Source organism: Melanostigma gelatinosum, assembly GCF_949748355.1.
Source record: "Melanostigma gelatinosum genome assembly, chromosome: 18".
Taxonomy (NCBI): Eukaryota; Metazoa; Chordata; class Actinopteri; order Perciformes; family Zoarcidae; genus Melanostigma; species Melanostigma gelatinosum.
The window spans coordinates 6,923,725-6,947,089 of NC_136651.1; the positions used below are offsets into that span (position 1 = coordinate 6,923,725).

General features: G+C 39.5%; 1 protein-coding gene across 1 annotated transcript in view; it reads right to left on the reverse strand.

The window, feature by feature from the left end:
* brinp1 (bone morphogenetic protein/retinoic acid inducible neural-specific 1) overlaps positions 1-22,423 on the reverse strand; it is a gene marked incomplete at both ends in the record, with an annotated part of 70,942 nt that extends 48,519 nt beyond the window's left edge. Inside the window, 2 exons of the mRNA XM_079289261.1 lie at positions 1,498-1,688; positions 22,206-22,423. Of these exons, the coding sequence (XP_079145387.1) occupies positions 1,498-1,688; positions 22,206-22,423 (409 nt within the window). The remainder of the gene's footprint in view (positions 1-1,497; positions 1,689-22,205) is intronic.
* Positions 22,424-23,365: the final 942 nt, after the last annotated feature.

Consider the following 23,365-nt stretch of genomic DNA (forward strand, 5'->3'; position numbering starts at 1 on the left):
GATATCGCTTTCACAAGAATGGGATCGACGGACGGAAAACATAATGTCACCGCCGGCCACGGCTGTCGCCCGTCCGGTGGAAGAGAAACACATTTAAAAAAAAACACTTCATGAAATGAAATAGCAATGTTTCTCTGATAAAAAATAGTATGTCTGTACTTATGAAAGTGCTTATTCTCCAATATGAAATGTGCTCTGTTTTTCTTCTCTAATAAGTGAGTGCTTGTAGATTAATCAGAGCGATACATATGATCATCATCCTCTCCCATCTACCTGAAAGCTCTGCAAGTAAATTTTGGCACATGAAAACTGCAATTATAATATGTATGACTATAATGGTCTTGGTGTGTTGCAATTGAAATTAGAGCTATGTTGTTAGACACTTGTGCATTCAGGGAGCGGATTCAGAAAATGATTTCCTAAAGCATCCTGGAGTCAGCATCTTGTTATCACATTTGGTATTTTTACCCATTATGCAAAAACATGTAAATGTGAAAAGTAAAACGACTAATTTCATTATGCTCTTATCTGCATGTAATGTTGCTTGGGGCCGTAAATAAGGCTGTGAATAAGGTACACGTATTGTCTGAGATACATACCGATCATTTCTCATAAAAGGAAAACTATTCATTGTGAGTATTTCGGGTTATGAGAATTCACATTATATCTCGGGCGTTTTAGTTCGTCTTGCTTTTTTACTGATCAAATGTTCCCACGTGTTCAACAGTGGGGATGGAGTTTGGTGACTGTGGATTTCAGATAGTCCGATCATAGATTTGATGAACGTTTTGGGTTAAAATCCACTTAAACCAGATGAGATGGAGTACCTGTTGAGAATAGAGTTGTGCTTCACTTTGGAGTCGATCCTGTGCAAGTCACCGACCATGAACAGCTGACAAATCCACATACCAGTATGTAGCCGTCACTACATATTTAAATGCAGGTCTTATATGCTGTTGCATTAATTCCTCATTAAGCAGACTCATCATATCAACTATCCAATTACAATCAGCTTTACAGATGCGAACCTGATTCAAATTCTGACTCTTAAATCTTGGGGTTGTTTTCAGACTCACTTTATCATCAAGTAAATGGATTGGAAACTGCTACTCATTCATCAATGCTGTTCATTTGGCTTCACTTTACAGATGCAAGTGCTGCACCGGTGCAAATATGTCTCGTGAAATTGTTCAACTAATATTTAACTGTGGTCACTTTAAGTTGCCCTAATCTTGCTTTGAAGAAAAAGTTATTTGGTCCGTTAAAGTGTCTCGAGCGTCCTTTGTTTCGCCCTCTTGTGAAGGAGCTGCATATTTGCTGTGGGAGAGTTTTTCCCATCACCCAGGGGAACAATATGACCTCGAACTGCTTCACAGAGATGTTTTGACTTTGTTGCAAACAGCCAGATGACAAATCCAGAACACCACGGTGATGCAGTTTCAAAGTATAATCATGTGTGGGATTCATTTAAAACCGTGCGTAAAAAACCTCTCTTACCTCCAAGAGTGGCTGAGATGAGAATGTGGGTTCCATACTTCTTGATGATGGTGTCGATGAACTGTTGAGTCGTGGGTCTGCGGCCCAGCAAGCGTACGCTGCGCTGGAACTCAGGCATGAGTGGCACGGGGTTCCGGATCAGGTCCCTTCTCTCGATCGCTGTGTTCCTCACCTTCCAACGTGCAAATTCCCTGACGATCACAAGAAAAAACAACTGCTCACACCAAAATGAAGTAATACTATCGACAACAATGGCGGCAGAGTGGTCACACATTCATTCGCTCGACCCCATCTCACCGAATGCATTTGTTGAACAGCAATACACATCTGGCTGTGGAAACTGTAGTCCAATGCAAAATATTAGCAGTATTTCAATATTATAGTTCAGAGCTTCCATATCTGAAAACTCACATTAAAGTTACTTTGAAGCAAAATAACACACATCTGTAATGAGTCGGGTGATGCAGAAACTTTGCATTCAGTTGTGTTCACTAAATTCTGATAAAAAACAAATCTGTTTTGGGGATTATGCTTTGACCATTGCTCTGTGATGTTCATCTCTTTTCATTTAATATTCTCAAGGTCCTTTGCTCTGTATAATTATAATAATTATAATATAATTTGAACCGACAGTACAACCTGCTAAACTGCTAAAATCATTCCAGTCTCGTTGTTTACGGCTGCAGCTAAAGATGTACTTTGCAGCGCCAGCATCAAAAAATATCCTGAAAATATTTGCGTTGACGTTCACGATGTTTGCTTGTGTTCCCGCTGAGACATAGATCAAGAAAAAAATCCCACAGACAGACGTTGCAGGCGTCTCTGTTTCACTGAGGGTTACAGAATGAAACAAATATCACTATCCTGAGGCTTTTCTTTGGGCTGTCTGAAATGCAAAAGGATGCCACTCCGTTGTTGAGTCAGTGGCTAATGCCTGGCATACCCAGGTACTGAAAGCCAGCGATTAGGCATACATGCAAGTGGGTTTCTTTGTGTGAGAGAGTTGCATACAAATTGTGTTATTATAATTTTAAAAAAGCCATTCTTCATTCTTAATTCAGTATATCATATTTATCTGGGTGAGACACAGCAAAAGAGGATTTATGATGTATTGGTTCAGTCAAAAGAGGCTTCATTTTAATGCAAATTGATTTGGAAACTGTCATTTTTATCACCATCTGTTCTTTTTGCCAATCCCAGAAATGTTTCTATTCATATATGGACTGTGGACATTCTCACACATCAAACATGCGTATTTGCATGCGGCTCTTTCATTGGGATTGGATGTGTGATACAATGTGAAAGGTGTGATGCAAAACATTCAGATGGCACGCATATAGAAAGGTGTACACTCTCCACACTGCCGAGACTGCTTCGTTTATTGAGAGGGGGAAATGTAATGTCCTGATTACAAACTTAGTTTGAAAAGCATTTCCTCAAAATTGGATTTAGATTGAATTTAGATGTGTTCAATGATGCAGACTTTGTATGAACGATGAGCCCAATTACAGTAAGTGTGTGATTTAAAGTGCAATAAAAGATCCATCTGATCAAGCACAAGTAAAAACCTTTATCATCGCCATGATTTCACACTCAAAACCGGCTCTAATTGAAATCTCATTTCTGGTCAATAAATGCTACGTAAAAATCAGCCAACAAAATAGACACAACACACACACACACAAAAGTCTGCAATACAAACCAACCATGTTTAGAAGATGTTGGGTATTCTTTCTGCTTTTTATAAGAGAACATTTAAATCTTGAAGAAATCAAATGGGGTTTTGCTTGCTGTCCACTTTACTTTTTGAAAGAAAACGAACAGTAACAATACAATAAGAGAAAGAGGGATTTTACTTGTCATTGTTATCAGTATGAAAATAGAAGAGAATACATTTTTGCGATCGACAATCAAGGTAACAAATCCTGCATCCCCTTCCAACGCTCTAACATCATTACTTGTGAAGAAAATAGTAAAAAGTAAGTTTACAACTTCAAGTTGAATGAGATTAACTCCTTGAATCAGTACATTTCTGTCGCAAAACTCTTTTTTGTCACAGATTCAATGTCCGCATAATTCGTTTAGTTTTGATGCCATATTTCTATGCGCTGTACAGAGCAATAGATTTCTGTGGAAGAATATAATGTCCTCTACGCTACCTAAACCGGTGAGAAGAAACATCTGCACAAATCATCAATCAACACAAACCAAGAAACACACTAGAGGTCAACAAAAAAGACGAGTTGAAGAAGCTGGTTCAGCCACAAACAGCAGCATGCATGACAAGCTTTTGTGTTATAGATTACTGCAGCTAAACATTAGAAAGGTTTGTTTAACACGTTGCTTTATGACCCAAAAGTGCTACTATCACCCTATAAAATGTTTATTTTTTTATTTAAAAAGTAAGCGATGTGGATGAAAGCCACATCTTTATAACAGCTTCATCCTTTTCATCCTCTTCAAGTCTTTTCCCTCTCAGCCCTCAGGGGCTCCTAATGAATGATTTCGCCGTGAATACGGGTCCCCTCAAATTGATCATCGGTTACTCCATTTGAATTCTCTGACATGCAGTCAGCAGTGTGTCAGTCTGCCTGAGCACTGCTTGACGGCAGCACTTTTTAATGCTCTGTTCAGCACTCTTTATTAGCATTTCAAGTTGAATTCCTTTCTGCCAGTCGGCCACTTATACTATCAAACGAGTGAGCATATAGTGTACGAATGAGTGAACGAATGCCTATATTATGACAGATTGCTGTTGCTCGCCACTAATACTGCTAATGCTGATTCGGCTTTCATGATCTAGCTTCATGAGAACTACACGTTGGCAGGTATTTCTCAAATCTGGACCAAACATTCATGAGAGACTTCCAGATTTGCAGCAGATATACGGGAAATGTCTCCCTTTTCATTCTTTGCCCAGCTGTCTCACTGTGTCCCTCTGTGCTGCTGCCATCTCCCTCTCTTAGACATCTATTCATTTTCAGTCCTCCTCATGGCTTCGTCAATGCCAATTTAAATATAAAACTTCATATGGCAGCCATATGTACTTGAGCCCTTCTGGCCCAGATTAGGCATGCCAGCAGATGGAACCTGCAATATGATTCAGTGCTTTACTTCACAGCTCCAGGACCGGTTTAATGACCTTTCAAGGGAAGTTAAGAGGAGAAAAATGGCATTGCAGCTGTGCATCGGAGCAAAATGGGAACCTAGGTGATCATTGCTTTGTTCAAGTAACTTGTGTGGAAGGGTGGGTGCATTACATTTCCTTACGTGGAAATCTCTGTGAGCTACAGAAAATACAGAATACATGATAGAGACAAGGAGGGTCATTAATAATGTACTTAATTAGTTCATAAATACTTACTATGAATGGCACTGACATCCTTTTCCATCTGCTGAAGCAGACGACACACACTCCTTATGCATGGGTACTTTGGACTCATTGATGCCACATAAATACATTCAAGTATTGAGTTAAATGTATGGAGGTAAAATGTTGGCATTTTGAACAAAGACTTTTCTCGATAATACAGGAGTTTGTTTTTCTCCCTGTGCTCTCACTTAGACCCACCATTTTATCTGATTCATTTACAATATTCATCTCAGCACAGTTTAGTCCAATAAACATGGCCAGTGGTTGCTAGGAAATCCATTATTGTCATCAAACAGCCAACCTTCTCTTCTAAAATAGATCGGAATGAATCACAATGAGAATGTTTGCTCTAATGAATGTACTGGTGGCTCTAACATGTCTGCTTCTATTTTTTCAGCCTAATCAGGAAAAAGCCTGAAGAAAAGTACATTGTTTGGAGCACATAGATTGTGATAAAATGTACTGTTTTTGCTTTTTCACGATGAAGTATTGCTCTACATTCGAGTTCGTGCAAGGCGTACACTATAAAACGCCGATCGGCAGAGATCTTTTCCAGACGTGGTTTGTGTGCGAGTAATTGCAGAATTGCGGCAGTGTATGGTTGATTGCGTGCAGCGTAATGTCTCAGGGAGACATCGATTATTGTTTCAATGTATGTTTTAAATCTCCTTTACTTTTGCCTTTATGCTTTTAATGGTTTCATGTGAAGCACTTTGAATTACCTTGTTGTTGAAATGTGCTATACAAATAAACTTGCCTTGCCTTGCCTTACATCCGGCTCACTCATTTCAGAGGAAATGCAAGATGAATGTGAAAAGAGAGAACACATCAAGGCAAGCAGACTGAAGTCTAGGCAAGTCTCAAAGTCCACGCCTGAGCAATGAAGCCAGTGCAATTAGCTTTGGTTCTCTTGCATGAAGGACTGATATGAACTAATGACTACTACTGTCTGTCCTAGCCAAATTACTTTCAAGTCATCTTTGGAGGATGAACTGGATGTAAAATGCAATGTAGGATGGCAGAAAGAAAGCAAATTTAGGGGTGTAACAATTTATATTTTTGTACCCCTAAATGTGCATGCTTTAAATAGTATTTGGTTGGTATTTCTCCTGAAATAGCCGTTCTAATTTAAATTCAGTAGTTTTTATTCTTAGTGGCAGAGTCTGCCATTCCTGCACTGGATTCAGATCGCATGTCCAGCGTTACTGCTCGGTCTCCTAACACTGTAACACACCGCTGTGTCTTGTAACACAAGGTGTTTTTTTTAAATGTATTCAAATCCCATACAGTTTGAAATATTGCAGGGAGCAATGGAAGAAGAGGGGCCGAGCAAACAGTAAGCTGTTACATGAAGAAAGTCCAACCTCTCAGCATGGTAGCCACCCTGCATGCTGTTGTGTTGAAAATGACAGCGGGAAATCAGATTGTGGTCAGTTTGTTTGGCTGCACCGATGCATCCACTGTGGTGGCACAGAACCGCTCTTCTGTTTCATTTTTGACAAATCAGCTACAAGCATCCACGTCGGCCAAATCGCATAACCTTCAGGTCATTGTTTTAAGTGTTACTGCGTGAAAAACACTTGAAGACGTACATTTAAATGCCACATGACCTTTTATCATTGTTGGTCAATCAGCAAAATATCCACTCCCACATACAAACAAACCTGGCAGGCATGGAAAGCCGAAATGTACCCCTTCAAAGTGAATTTTCATACAGAAAGCATTGTACTGAATAAATCACTATGAATATGACAAGTATGTCTTATAACAACCGTTCCAAGATATCGCAAATGTGATCAAAATACGTTTCTATGTTGAGCATGATTGCTTCGACAGCAAGTATTTTACTCATCCTATAAGGTGTTATGAGTGCCGTGGTGCTCTCTGTAACCATATTGGCTGAAACGTGTTGCTATGGCATGTCATCACACCTTCCGGGCAGCATGTTGTCTGCTTCAATAAGAATTGGGTTGTATTGACTTTGAGTGAATATTCCCTACAGCTCTGACAGGGGCAGGAAACGACCGTCACACAGTGTGTCACCACAGGCACTTTGTTGATCCTAGCACTGAAGCGCAGATTAAAAAGCTTGAGAGGGCATGACAGACATTCAAACTGGAAGTGTGGCAGCCCAGAGGAAAGAGCAGCACGGTTTTGCGGAAAGGCAAGCGCTAATTAATTGAGTGGTAAACTGGCTCAGCAGGACCCAGAGACAACATGTTCTTGGACGCCTCATAAATGACACCAGAAAACAATAAAAGCAGGAGTGTCAGTAAATTTGGTAAATTACAGAACTTGTCATCCTTGAGTTCTTGTTCACCTCTGTCCTCCTTTCATACTGAATCAAAGTCTTTACAGTTGAATAAAATACATATTCAGAAGGCAGTGTTGTTCAGCTTGTGGTAAGAATCCTAAATGTCTGACAAAAAGCCTGTGCCATTTTCTTTTAACTTGAGGCACACAAACAACCCTTCACGATGAAACAAACTAAATCAAATTGTTAAACCTCGCTATAAACACGTCAGTGTTATCAAGACACGCTGACTTTATTTGAAGCAGACAAGATGCTGTCTGTGGTACAGAGCACTTTACAAGGAACATTGAAAAGATGCACCTGCTGTAGAAAACAAAAGAATGCAAGAATAAAAACGGATTGAAGCATATGTGTGGCTTAATATCAGTTATTTAGAAATTACATTATCGAAGGCGTAATCATGAGCATACTACATATTGTGAAATAGGTGTGAGACTGAGGGTCTGTTGGTTTATGATTATGCATAGGATAGTGTGACTCATGAAAGCTGAGCTGTGTTAAAAGATCTAAAATAAAAATAAATATATCTTAAATCCTTCTTGTGGAAAAAATACCCTAAAAGAAGCTTTTTTTTACTCTTTTCAGCTTCAAGGTGTTCATTTATAGATAAAGATACACTATTCATCATACCAGAAGTCTCACTTTATACAGGGATAGAATATGTGCATAAGTCATACCAAATGTAAAATGTTTCGTTACAGTGTTTTTTATCATTACTATTTAATCTTAATTAGTATCCCATTGCTTCTGCTATAGTGTCCACTGAAGGTTTTAGCAGCCATGGGGCTTACCATACGGTACGACATTTCCCTTAACCTCCTTCACATTCACTCTGCAGTGTCAAGTTGTGTGTGTCACATTTCACTCGGTACATGTTTCAGATCTAGTTGTCAGTGCGTTCTCCTATTATTGCCCATATTATCATATCTCTAAATAAGAGAAAAAAACGGCGGTACATCCACTTGGCTTTGCCTGTACCTGAAACCTAAGCTCACTCATGAAACCAGAATTGGAAGCATGGACAGAATGCTCTCTGTGACAAGTTTATTTTTGTAAGTGATACAAACTGTTTAATGTTGGAGTGGAGCAGGTATTACAAAAGCTTTACCTAAAACAAAGACTTGAATTCACATTTTTTCAAATTAAACTTCAGAATTTGTCTTTTTCCCTCAAAGTTCCACTTGTTTTCATGGTGCCTGTGAAATACAAAACTTCAAGGAATAAGTTGCGTGCATTTGATGGCACTGTGAGAAGACAGCATCGATTTGAATGCTTTGATGAAGAATGGAACCTTTCATTTTCTGTCATTTGTTCCACTACTTGTTTGTTAGGGATGACTTGACTTATACTTCAATTGCTGGTTGAAAAGGATACAAAACAACAACATCATGTTGTTCTACTTTTGTCAAATTGTTTGTCAGAAAACAAAATACTCTGGTGGGTAACAGTCCATTTCAAACAGCAAATCAAAGGAGTGAATACATTAACCGCTGTCCAGCCCCTGCCCTAAAACTGTAAATCAGCTTCAGCTGAGCTAAAGATTGTACGCAAGGCAGCTTCATGCTAAAATGACCTAAATGTTACACAGGGGGAAACAAATTGCAGAACTGGCATGCTGACAGTCCTGCAAGGTCATTTAAGTCCAAATATCTGCATTTATATATTTACTAAATTTGAACACAACATTGTGACACAGAAGCAGTGCTTATGCTAATGGTCTATTACTATGATAAGCATTAACATAATGATCCATCAAAACAACCATTAAAATAGAAGAACAGCAAAGGAAATAGCAGTGTGCTCTCTAACATTTTATTTAAATTTTTTTTGCAAGACCGAGAATGGATGAGAGCAAGAGAGTAGTTTAGAGTGGTGCAAATGCATCTTATTAGCTCCTGGGTTGCATTTACTTGCTCACTCCCCTTTCTTACATGTGTATGTGAGAATGACAGGCGAGGACGTCAGAAATCTGCATGCTGGAGAGGTTAGGTAATAATTCATGTGTTGTGGACAGATTGAAAATCAGCAATTACCGCTTTACGGTTGTTTGCCTCCGCCAAACAGTTAAGTTGCAGTTTACATCCATGACTGTCCAAAATGTCATCACTTCATCTTTTTTAGCTTAGTACGCATTTGTGTAAAATTGTCATAATTAGCATATGAATTCCTAGTTGTGGCCAAATAAATAGTTTTGTGAATTCACAGTGGCCTTGAACTTTCACGCCCAGAATCTTATCACTTCAGTGGATGTCTGTGCCAAATGTGACGAAATGATCTCCAGCCATTCCTGAAATATCTTGTTCACGACAATGGGACAGAAGTGTGGTCACAAATGACCCTTGACCACTAAAGTCTATTTATTTGATCCTTGTGTCGAAGTGGGCGTTTTTGCAAAATTTGAAAAAAGATCCCCCCCCCCCCTGGCATTCCAGATATATCACGCACGAGAATGGTACGTACTTAAAAATGGACGGACAAACTGAAAACAGTGCATTCGGACATTAATGAATTCATACAAAGTCTAAAATAATGATGATTGCAAAACAATAAGGGTTGAGGAATACATTATGAGCCAAATGACTGGGAGTGTGTGGGGGGTGGGGCGGATCATCCTCACCATGATGATCTCATTTGTCTCCGGCCATTATACTATCTTGTTAAAATGTATTAGCAAATGATTCTACGCGTGGAGATTTTGCATTATAGCATCCTACAGTATTTACAAAAGACCACGAAACCTTCCTGAGACGTCATTGATTGAATCTTTGCCACACTGGTCTTCATAGCGCCATGCTTAGCTGACTGATAGTGTTGCACCACGAGGGCCTCAACAGAAAATTATGGCAAGCTGCAAGGACTGGGGGAGACTTTGATCCAATAATGGAAATTCCCCCATGAATGACTTTGTGAAGCGATTTTGTCTTCCCACACAGTATTGACTTATTCCCTTTCATTCTGTACATGGTGTTCCCACACAGAAACAGTGCTGCATGATTTCATCTACTAGGATATGATATATTTTCAGGGATGTAAGTTCATGTTATTACATGTGCATCACCATGTGGCCCAACGGGGTTTATAAATGCCCATACGCGGCGCATTTCGGAAACTGCCTCTTGTGAAGAACAACTTGTCATGGCTACCAACGAGGGGCTTTCATGATTAACATGTCGGTGTAAGCTTTTTCATTTGTCCAGTTCATGTGATTTGCCAGTGATAGATGACCACCTGAGGCCAAAGAAAACTTCATTAAGGCCGCCCTTAATGGAATACTGCATGATTAACAAATGGCATACTATTGATCATTGCCTACTACTGTAAGAACTGCTGAGAATACACTGATTGTATCTCAAAACATCAGGCCAGAAAGCCGTATTTAGAAACTTCATTACAAGTCATTGGAAAGGGTAAGTTTTGTTGACCCATTTGTCAACATATTAGTTCTTGAAAAGCAGATTGTGTAAGAGGCAGTCCCTTAAAATGAGACACAGCCTTTGGTGGACTTCATTGATTTAATGTTTATTCACACGGTTTGCAACAGTAAATGATTTGGTCTCTTGTTAGCTGTAGCTACACAAAGCACACCAACAGAAAACTGAAAGTCTGATTACATTCATATTAAATGCAGCATTTTCCTCGCCTGATCACCAAACAGAATTGACATTTAATTTCACGTATTCAGTCTGACATTTACTTTCCTGTAAACTACTTTGTTCATGGGATGGCGAGGAGTATTCTATTGTATTTTGCCCCAACCAATCAGCAGCGAGGGATTTATGTGCCAACCTCATTTTTAACACGGAAGTTGCAGCGGCAGTTGCTTAAAGCAGTTCAATTTTTACACAACCGTTATAGAAATATGTTCAATAGAGAGTTGTTATTTCTGTATGTCATCCATGCTTGTCGCCATTTTTGTAACAATTTTCCTGTCACAAATTGTCCTGGAATTAGCAACGCAGCAAGCCGGCTATGCGGTAAGATGATATCATCATTCTATAGCCATCAATGGGCAGTATTAATAGTATAACCGTATCAACAAGTATTTCTTTGGGGAAGGTCCCCTCAAACTGAGATCATAGAAGCCTTGTTCTTGTACTGTCTCAGTATTATGCAGCAGCTTGAAGGAGTGAAAGAGAAAGAGAAAATGCCTTTCGTGGTAATAAGGAGGCAAGGCCCAGTAATAAATCAAACAGACAGAGATACAATTGAAATCCTGTAGGAATTTCAACCACCAAGAACCATTCAAGATATTACAGAATGAAACTTAATCCTGTGCATCAGTGCACACTGAAGGAGCAGGCAGAAAGAGGTGGGATGTTATCTTGGATGGCCTGAGCTGTTTGCTTGTGCTTGTTTTATTTATTTTCACTTCAATACTTGCAAACACTGTAAATACTGCAGGAAATCCGAGGGGCTATTTTGAAATTCTGTTATAGTGCTGCTAAAAAAAAAAAGTCGATACCATCAGCAGAGAGGCTATGTAAAAATATCCAAGTGACTGTTCCAAGCTAATGGGTTTAGATAGAATTAGGTGCGTGTCAACAGTACATCGCTTCAGACTCACTGTCAATGTTCCCACATGTCTGGCAACTAAATGATCATACAGCATAGTGTCCAACAGAGAAAGCTGCATATCTTTCATCAAATATAGAAACATTCAGTCAGGCAACAGACATTCTTCACAAGTGTCCTTCCATGCACTTAAAACAATGGTGTAGTTCAGAATGAATTCCTATTGTGAGATATTTTATGTGAGATATTTTGTAACAGTTATAGTCTTATGGTGAAAATGCATTTAAAGTACAAGCTATTTGATGGACTGGACTGTTGGCTATTATATTGTTGCTAATCCTGCAAGAATAACCGGTTATTTTTCCATAATAGTGGAAAGCAAAATATCAAGAACATAGCAAAAGCAGTCCCCCCCCCAACCTTTGTTTAATTTGCAAATTGCAATATCTTTCAAAGTCATGAGGTCACGTAACATGATGCCTGCAGAGTCCATCTGTGTAAAATTAGGCCGATACTGTTTTCATTCCAGATGAAGGGAAGGAAGGACAGAGAGAGAGAGAGAGAGAGAGAGAGAGAGAGAGAGAGAGAGAGAGAGAGAGAGAGAGAGAGAGAGAGAGAGAGAATCAGTTGCATATCCAGGATTACGTCAAGGTCCCTGGGATATACAAAATCAACACAGGAATAAATAGACTGCCGTCAATCTTAGTGTGCGGGCTGGGTTTGGGTCGATTTATGATTTATTCGGCCAACCTTTGGATGAGCTGGCAAATTTTAATTCCAGTTTCTCTTTTGAAAGGTTGCATGTATTGAGTAAAGCTAGTTGTGAGGTCTAAACAGAGATAGAGAGAGCTGAAGAGGATGAAATAGAGACTGTCCAACGAAATTAATCTGTAATTGAATTGTCTTTCCATTAACTGCGCCTGTATTTGTATTACGTTTTCTTAAAAAGTATTTTGGCTGGGTCATCATCTCATTTAATTTTGTGTCAGCAAAAAGTTGACTGACCCCACAAGAAATCTTCAATAGGCTCAAGTGAAGGCAAAGGGGAAATAAACAGCATACATCTATTTTACTTACCACCACAATGACACAGTTAGTGTAATAAATATGCTTTCTGGTAACACAGCAAAGGCTTACAACTGAGTTGTTATCAATGTTGTTCTATGTTTGAAATTCGTATTAAAACAGTAAAAGTGCTGACCAAAATAACTTCTGTACTGCATCCTGAAAATTGCACTTTCTCCATATTCCTCCTTCCTCCTTCTTACTACATGTACATTTCTTAGTTATTACCCATTATGGAGCATATCAGGAAATGGAATGTGATTGCCTAAATGGAATATGATTGCCGGCATAATAGCTTTGTTAGTGCACTCTGTAATTGTGAGGAGGCAATGAAACGAAAATGGATCTAATCAAAAACAATCTCTTAATTCACTTTGATCTCAGGAATTTGATGGGACATGGTGCTGGAAGCGAATGCACGGGTGAGTGACATGAGCATGTGTTTGAATCTAATTAACTGTGTAATGTGAGAAGTTCTGCTGATGAACTAGTCCGACTCTGTGGGCAAGGACTGAAGAGCTATTATGAGTCCAGGCCACACGCAACAAATACCCATTCATTTGAAACCCAGAATCATAAGAATCTCAAAATACATTTGTTTGAATAGCATTTAGAAAAGCCAGTGCAGCTTAGGAAATTATTTAATTTTTTTCCAGATGCTTCCATCTCAGTCCTCCTGTATACGGTTTATAGCTGATGAAACACTTCATCACCGTCTGCATCCTGTAATGAAATCTCTAACAAAGCTTTCCAATCTACATATAATACAAAACCTACCAAGGTCAAGGCACTCATGCAATAAAGAGAAACAACTGATGTTGTCAGTGCCCTAGATGCCGCTTATTGTATCCCATCTATTTTACGCTGAACTCAATTTGCCCCGTAATAACAGTCAGTCAAACCCCAAATAAAACATTTTGTTGATGATTTCTATGAACTGTATTTGTTGTTTGTGCAATACTTACAATAAATGACAGCTCTTTCAATAAGAAACAAAGCTTCTTACAATTAACTGCATTTTCTTTAATTCAAGGATATCTAAATGACTTCTGGTGTGTCATATACGACTGGTACTTTGTATGGTGTTAACATCAATTCAGAAAGACAAAAAATATGTACAAACTAAATGTTTTGTCTTGTTGCTAATAATTGCAGCACAAACTGTGAAGAGTGCTGAGAAAAATATGATGATTTGAGGACAGATTTCAGTACCTTGGACGAACAGGTTACCTTTGGATGCAGCTCAAATGCATGACAGCCAATACAAATGTTATTCAATGGAACGTTCTTTGCCAGCTGTACTGGAAAACACTTCTCATAAAAACAAGGATGCCACTTTCCTGTTTGAGATGTACGATGTATGCACATTCAACAGAGATAAATGAAAGACAAGGATTTCAGATCTTTGGGCTTTCCATTCAATCTCAACTCATCCAACAACCTCAACTGGCCAACATGTTAAGGGAGATATCACATAAAACCCATATTTAAATTCATTTTGGATGAGTAACTTTTCTGGATTTCTACAGTACGGCAGAACGTGCCATGAACGTTTTTTAGACAGTGAGGATAACATGCCCAACATGTTCAGTGTTTCACTGGAAGTCAACTGACTCAGATGTTCGGCAGGAAGCCGAGAATAAACCTCTCTGTGTTTGTGTAGGTCACACAAAGCACCAAAGCTCTGCACTGACTGCAGGACAGAGAAGTAAAAGAGTAAAGACACCTCTGCTGAGGTGTTCAGCAGAGATGCTGTGTGTGCACACTGACGCTGGGACTGAACATATTCTGAGCTAATGTATTTTTAGACCTGTAAAGAATATTTGGGAATTTGGAATTGGATTTTTTTCCTCTGATTTTCTTATGAAAGTAATTCATCCTTTAATTCAATAAAAAAAAAACAATCATATTTCCAGGGTTATAGCATAGACATTATAACCTGGCTCATTACCCTGATGAATGAGATCATGCTAAAGCTGTTTGGTGCTGTTGCCTCCAACACACCAAACTCCTCATGTGGCATTTCATATTGTTGACTGAACTAAAATGTACATATGTGTTGATTAAGGGAGATTAGCTCTCCCAGCAGAATCTTGCAGCCCTTTCAGCCAAATCTAACTGTATAACCATTTTTTGTGTATTGTCAATTCTTTGTTGCAAGTGTATCTGACTAAAACAAAAATGTTCATAATGACCAACCTCTTATTGTCATAACAAGTGTCTATCCATCCATCCATCATCTTTCATCAGTAATTAATCAAATTAGAATATTATTATATCTGCCTGGTTTTCTGTCTTTCTGCATCGTACACCTATAGTGTTTTCAGTTAGTTTGACCATTTCCTAGGACTTCGAAGCGGTTCTACACATGATGTTGGACTGACATCTCCCTGACCTTTCAATCTTAGTTGTGTTATACCTCTTAGGTCAACACCAACACTTTTGATTCTGTTGAATATATGGAGCTTGGGGATCTCAGTTCCACCTGACCTGAGCATATCTAGTGCCTTCACATGGCTCTCAACATGGAGATCCCTGAACTGGCAGCTAGCCACGAACAGCGCTAACACTGCAATCAATGGCAACAGTTCTGACAGAGTTAACAGTGTTAACTCTGAAGGGTGGGAGCTACGCTGGTTGGGACGTCGTTATCAGCAGTTATCGCCGTATGAGCACAGTGGAGAGCGGCAGCCATTATCCAGCCGGTAGGGCACAACAGAGAGATTTGTTAGTCGAAATGCCTCATTTTAGTCGAAAATTTGGTATAATTTGGCAGCTTGGATAACCACATCACATAAATTGTAATATGAGACATGGCTGCTCCAGTCCCATCTCTTCAGAGCTTGTTGCACTTGGTGATGTTGCATTGCCATTCTCAAGGGTGAGTTGCAGAAGCGTCCCACGCAGTGAATTAGTCAGTGCTTAACCCTGACAGTTTCTTCTAGCCTCCTGTTTCTCCTCTAATTACAATCCCTTTCTTGCCAGTAATTAAGTCGTCCCACAGCGGGGGCTTTTTACCACCCGGTATGAGAAGGGAAGTGGCACGGAGTTCCTCCCCTGATCAGGCTTTGTTGAATCTCTGAAACGTATAGAGCTGAGAAATGCAGATTAGCACCATATATCAACACTGCTCAAGTGATTATAATTGCAGTGTAGCCCGAGGATATCATTGTGTTTTCTGTGGGTTTGTCTGTTTTCAATGTGCGTAATAAAGTAAGAGACAGAGAAAAAATATACATTTTACAAGTTTGAGTTGATCCGTATGTGTCGTCGTCACCATGTCTGTGACAGTGTCTGTGCAAATAGTACTCACACTCTTGAGATCTCACATTTTTTTAAAGTAAAAAAAATGACTCAATTGGTGCACAACAGTGACAAGCTGTGCTGGAATTTCAGCCTGCCTGATTGGCTGAGCCTCGCGGTGGTTGGAAGCGGTTACTGCTTTAGTCAGCAAATGGGAACTCACGTCTGCTGCCAAAGTGTGAGGTGACAGCCAGCATTCTCTTTGGTGACAGCATCTTCATGAGTCATCGAAGCTAAATATGCACGATCACCTCGTAACAGTGTCACTTACAAACTGAAAAAAATGTCTTAATTTCACAGCAAAATGTCTTCCCACCAGTCCATTTTTGGAAATTACATTTTTTTTAAAGCATAATTTATGGGCATTTTTTTGCCTGAATTAATAATTAACAGTATATATTGTAGATTGGTAGAAGAAAAATTAAATCAAGCCATTTCTTCTTATTGCAAGTGGTACTGCTATACATCTAGTTGCATTTTTGTCATCATCTCTATTAGGGGTGTAACTGTTCACAAAATTCACGGTTCGGTACGATACAGTGGAGCCACGGTTCGGTACGTTTCGGTACAGTAGAAAACTATAAATGCCAGAGAAATGTACTTGATTTTAAAATATATTTATTCATTATAACTAATATCATAAAGTTATTGTTTGACTTTGAACAATGATGGACCTTACTGCCAGCATACCTGTCCGCTCTCCAAATCCTTGTTTTGATACTGAACTCAGCGGACCCCTTTTATTGTCTCTAGCACTTATATACATTTGCGTTATCACACACTTTTAGCAACTTCCTGTCTCGCTGCCTAATGGCATCTCAGACCCCACGATGTCTCTGTCCGCGTTCTAAAGTCTGTTTCATCTCTCCTGACTTCCTGACTGCCTCCGTCCTTCTCTTCCTTTGGCTACAGCCTGCTGAATTAAACATTGCTGCAGCCGCCCTCGGCAAATCTGCCGACTACATCAAATCCGCCTACTGTCGCCCTATCCAATTACAGATGGCTCATCCAAACTAATTCAAGACCTGAGTCGGACAAATGTTACACCTTGTTTCTGTTTAAAACAAATGGGGCCCAGATCAACACTGACAAATGCATCCACACAGAACACACGAGGAACCTCATGAAAAGTGTTCTTTTATCATTGCTCATCAGAGACGTTTAACAAATTAGACAACAGACAATGCTATGCTAATAACAAATTAAAAGAAAAAATTTGGATAAAAAATTTTGAGTGAGTCTCAAGTTGCAGGGCTATCTGTTTGCTGAACAGTTTAAATTAGAGACTGAATAAAAGAAGTTATTTGCACATGCAAATTAGAGCTGCAGATTATAAATTCAAGGTTTAGTGCTGATCAAGTGGTTGTGTGAGGACTGATTATAGTTAGGAATAATTTATATCATGAAGGAAATGTTCAGGAAGAGATATGCATAATGTGCTTGCATTGAATATAACCATGCTGTTTGTCAAAGCTGAGTGTTAAGGAAGACCAGCTGGTCTAATCTTCTGCCACTTCTTCCTCAACACCGTGGGTGTATTAACAGGGCCGACCTAGTGCCAAGTGCTACTTATTTTTGTTCATAATTGTAATCTTGAACTTTTCCAGGCAAACGTTGCCCTCGTTTGCTTAGACTCTAAGCAAACGAGGGCAACGTTTGCCTGGAGGTTAACATTTAAAACATTTGACCACTTCCTCTTTGTCACATCGCTTGTCACAATCTCTGAGTTGATAATATGGCCAGCTTCTTAATATTAAAAAAACATGAACATCAGGGAAACATTGTCCATCAACTTAGAATTTGTTTGAGCACCAAGCATCGCTGATCCACTTCCTTTCATCCCACCGCGTCCAGCAAGAGCAGCTTGATCTGAGATGCCACAGTGGAGCCAGGTCGATGTATAGATGTGGGCACAACATCCATTTTATATTAATGCAACTGGCCAGTTGCCAGGAGTAAGCTGGCTCGTGAAATTGCCTCTAGTCCTTGCTGGGTTGGCTTAGCTTCCATCTCGGCTCTCCTCCCTCTCATCCTGGGGCGGTGGACTCTGCTTTTGTTCGGTCCGACTGGTCTGGCTGGCTGGCTGGCTGATCGGAAGATGCCGTAGGCGGTGATTGTCTCAAGGTCCACTGCACTTTATCCAATCCCTATGCTTCCCTCTCCGACGTTGATGAATGCATCTCTGCCATATGTGCTCCAGTAATAAGCACGAAAAGACAACAAATGAAACACAAAAATATAGCAAAGCTCATGGGAGCTACCGGTAGCTCTATCTACGTTCGCCACTGTAACCATAGAAACAAATAATTTATTGAGTTTTAGAGGTGCTGGTAAAGTAGATTTTTATACAATTGGACACTGACGGGTTTGCTATTTTCCCCTGTATGCGAAATTCACGCTACAGTAGCTTTATATTCACCATATTGACATAAGACGTGTCCCTAAATGTCTGACTATTTCTTAATTTCTACCCGGCAACAAAGATTGAAATATAGCATTGAGCAAACACTCTTCATTTAAACTTACCAAATAGACCAATAAAGTCAAAAAAGAATAAAAATGGACATTTTTGAATCTCTTGATTTTCACATGTTGGAAAAGCCAGAATATTAATAATTTATAAATAAAAATAAGTATATACTTTAAATACTTTATTCAAGCGATATGATACTAAAATATACTGAAATATTAAAACTCAAGATGGCCATGACTTTTTGCCACATAGTGTACCACTTTTGTCATTGTCTTTTCAAGCACAGTTCTGCAGGTGCTAAGAGGGTGTTCGGCTTGACTTCTTAACTATCTATTCATTACCTTGAGTATCTGTGAAATGTTTACTTGTGTGGATGCAGCAGAACTCGCATAAAAGCAGCTTTTACTGCTCTGTCATCATAATAAAATAAAGTGAGACAGAAATACAGACCGGCAGAAGTTATATAGCATCAGGAAGGAGGCTCTGTGTCAGATGAGGAGAGGTAGAGGATGAAGAGAATTATCAACATGAAACTCATTGAGTTCTTGTATCTCTTTGAGAAGAGCTAAAACCATTTTGGTAAGATTTTATGTGCAAGCAGTCTCCAAAGGTTTTAATGAGTCAGTAATTGAGTATCGTGATAATAGATATTATACTGGCTTTGCAATTATTTTAATCAGTGCAGTAAAACGTTTTGTTTTTAAATGAGTCTGTGTGTGACACTGGGTTTATCTTATCATATGTACAGCGAGTAGACATTTTAACTGATTCTGTCAGTGCTTTGCAAGCATTGAGTGAATCCAAACATGAAAAAAAGACCAAAACGGGTCTTTTGTTATTACCTTGGACAACATGTTAGTTTTCATTTAATTTTCAAGCATTGCTCTTCCACAGGATATTACAAGGTTTTGTTCAAAACCTTTGATAGATTTTCTTTTTTTTTTCTTGAGGTCTTCATGAGCCCTGGTCCAATGAGAATCGATCAACCTTCTCTGTTCATTCACTCCACCATGTCTTTTCAAAGTGTGATCAATCAGAACTATTCATTTTCATAAATATTTCTATTCCAAATAACAACCCCCATCTCGCTTCTTTGATGACAGAGCAATAGCTGATTTGAGGCCTTTAAAATGCATTAATAGCCACCAGATTTGCATTTATATTGGTTTTTTGCTCAGGCACACAAGAACCTGAGATAGAGCTCCCGCGAACAAAGACCAAAGAGAGAACACGCATGATCTGAAACACATTCGACCCCATAATAGAGTACAAGCAACAGAATGAGAGATGCTCGTGTGAGCAAAACAGGCCATCCAGTTTCACCACTGACTGAAGCACACATTGATACACATAATTCGGCCTCATGTCTGATTCAGGAGCAGAATGCAGCCAGCAGTGAAAGTGGCTTTCTTGTGACTGATAAATAACATATAGGAAATGTACACTTATGCATATGATAACAGGGGAGGGGGGAAAAAGGAAGCAATTCAGTTTGAAGATCACAATCGGCAGTGACACAATAGTGATGATAACTCCAATCATTTCTTTAAGAGACACAAGTCAAGAGGGAGAGGATAATTGGTGCCTTGTGGTGTGTCTTTCCCCTTCAAGAGACTGTGACCTTTTCAGAGCACTGGCACTTCCAAAATCTCTGTTTGTCCTTCAAATTAGGCGCAATGCCCACGTCATTAAAGATGGGGCAGATTTATTTGTTGCCGATCAGGTTGGCATTGTCCATGCAGCGTGCCTCCGGGGTAATCTCTCTTGATAAGAGAACCCGAAAGGAATGGATGCTTTGTCTCTCTGCAAATCTGATTCAACCACTTTCCACCACTAAATCGTCGAGGCAGAGAAAGTCCCCGGGGAAATTTACAAAGCGATTCAGTTCTCATTGCTGGTTAGAGTGGAGCACGGCTGGGCAATCATGTGCCAAGGAGGACCGAGAGTGTGTATGATTTCATTCCAACCAAACACAAGCAACAGCTGATGTCACCGATTTACCCCCCGCCGCCCCGTCCCTCTGGTTGAAGATGTACTCATCATTGAATTCGTCGTGAAGCGGGTTGGGATTAAAATCCTTGGAAAACACTTGGACCTCTGCGAGAACTGTATCTTATAGTAATATATATGTTCAAAAGCTTTATATATGGAAAAATCAATGAGAACGAAGCCACAAAAGGAATCGATCAAACTTTAAAATCTCATGACAGTTTTGCAGATGTCGGACAGATGGGAATGTGGATTGTTGACATCGAATTCTTCGCACTCTTAGTGTGAAATTGAATTGTTTTGTCATGAGGAAAGGGATATCTAGCAATAGTGGCTGAATTTGATGCCACTAATGGTTTGTTAAGAGGTAGAAACAAGAGGAGCCACCTGGGCCTCGGCAACATTCCCGTCAGCCCCCCAAAGTGCAAACACACACTCTATTTTCATAAATCACTGCAGCATCACAGTCAGCGCTCGACGGCTGCACAGCGTCTGTGGAAGGCGGCCTCAGAAGTTTTGCCTCCGAGATTCATGTCTCTGCGCAACAACCCGCTCTGTCAAGTTACACATTATGCAAATACATTGTTTGCTGTTCATGTGACAATATCAAGGCAAGGAAGCCAGTGGGGACCCGGGGCTGTGGCAAGTTACCAAGAGAGACGGAGCAGTGAGACAGTGAACAAACTCTGTGAAAGAACTGCCAAAGGAAGGCAGCGAACGACTCTTACTCTCTCTGTCTTTCTATACTTCTGAGTTAGAAGGCTAGGAATTGAGGATGCAAGGAAATCAAAGCATGTCTTTGTGAGAAAGAGGGTTTCTATCTAATTTCTCTACCACTTTCTCTGTATGTAACAAATGATGCGATGCGCAATGCAAAGCAAAATACAAGCTATATTAATATAACAGTTGAGCACTCATAAATCAGTGAACGATGGTTTGAAGATGAATTATTTCTAATGGTCCTAACACTTAATAGTGTATTAAGTTCTTAGTATTTGTATGGTATGTGTGAAAGTAGAGGAATGGATGAATCAGAATACCCGTTAAATACGATTTAACTTACTTTGATACCGAACATGTTTTGGGCACTGAACCCTTTTATTTGTATCTTTGTTGGTGGTGAATAATGTATGCATGTTTTAATGTGTTTGTGTCCAAAAAAATATTTAGTTTATCAATAGCTATAGTTAAAATCGTCAAGGGACTCCTAATGTGTAATGTGAAACCAATTGTTTGACAAAAAAAAGCTAACGTGATGTAATATTACACGTTATGATTAGTTAACCTGTAAAACCAGTTGTTTTGTGTCTTTCTACAGGCATAAAAATAACTCTGGTGATGTCATCGGTAGTCTCTTGGATTGGGTTTGAGGACTAAAGATGTATAACTAAAGTCTTTGTTATGCATGGGACACTTTTAAACTGGACCATGCAAAGAGTAGAATCCAGTATTTTTGGATTGTGATCTGGGACTAAGAGTGGAGAGGAAGTCCTAGCAGAGTACACAGTGCAGAGAGTGGTTGCAAGTCAGTATGAAAGATGCACACATAATAGGATAAAAATGTACACAGTGCAGCTTTTTGCAACCAAAATAGAAAGAAAACAGAAAAACCATGAAAACAGACAGATTCTTGAGAAAAACCTGGGTGGCATCAGTACACAGGCTGAAAGTGAACTCACCTATAAATTTTATATCTGGTCGTAAATCCTTGGCGGAATCTTTCCACAAAGGACAGATAACTCCGAGAGTGGTGGAAAGGTCCACGGTCAGAGATGAGCCAGTCATATTGCTTGGTGACATGTTGTTCAGTGGCCAACGGGTCCTGGCGGGAAGACTGAACTGTTATATGGTCCCATATAAACAGGAAGCAGATGACCTCAATAAACCTCCAGTTCATGCTTTTTTTTAAGCCGCTCTCTGTTCATTCTCGCTCCATTATGTGGAGACCTGATGGGAGAGAAGAGAGGAGGGGGAGAGGGAGAGATGGAGGGAGACACAGAAATAAAGAGCTGTTACATGACAAAGTCTATTTTCGCAGTGCAAGAAGATGTCATAGAGTTAGGTTAATTGTGTTGTACTGAACAAATAAGAAAGTGCCCTTGTCATTGTCACTTGACTGCGACATGATGTGTATTTATTCTCTGCTCTTTCTCAGAATGTTCACCCTTCACGCCTCCCTGGAGTTTTTCAGAAAGCTAAACAGATTGTGCCTCGCCATACAAAGACTGTTACCCTTTTGCAAATGAGCATGAAGTACATCCTCAGCTGTGTGGCTGTCTTTTTTATTATTTATTTTTTTACAGATAATTGGTGTCATGATCAGTTCTGACAAGGTTAGAAGACTGCTTTACGATATGTTATGACACCCACCCACTAATGTGGAAGAACACCATCTACCTTTGCCCAGTGGTGTCAATTACTGCTCGAGGAAACGTTCAACTGTTGACTTGTGACTTCATGAATTGTTAAAACTAAAGTGAGACACAACATTGCCTTTTTTATCAAATACAAAATAAGAACCTAAACCACCAAAGCTGCTAGGGGTGGTTAATACAATTGTGTTATTGCCCTAGCTCTACAAAATGGCAGTACAATAAAAAATATGACTCAAGGTTCTATAAATATTTTAGAGACAATGCATTGTTTTTTAAACTGGGAACACAGATCAGCAAAGTAGCATGGACGGGTCATCTAAAAACAGATTCAAACAAGGCATGATTTATGGTGTTCCTGTATTGTTTTTTAAAATTCTAGAGGCGGCAGATAATACAGGCTACACCTAACTCCGCCTGGGTCGGGCAACTCATGCTAAGAAGCAGTAGTATAACTACTATTCTGG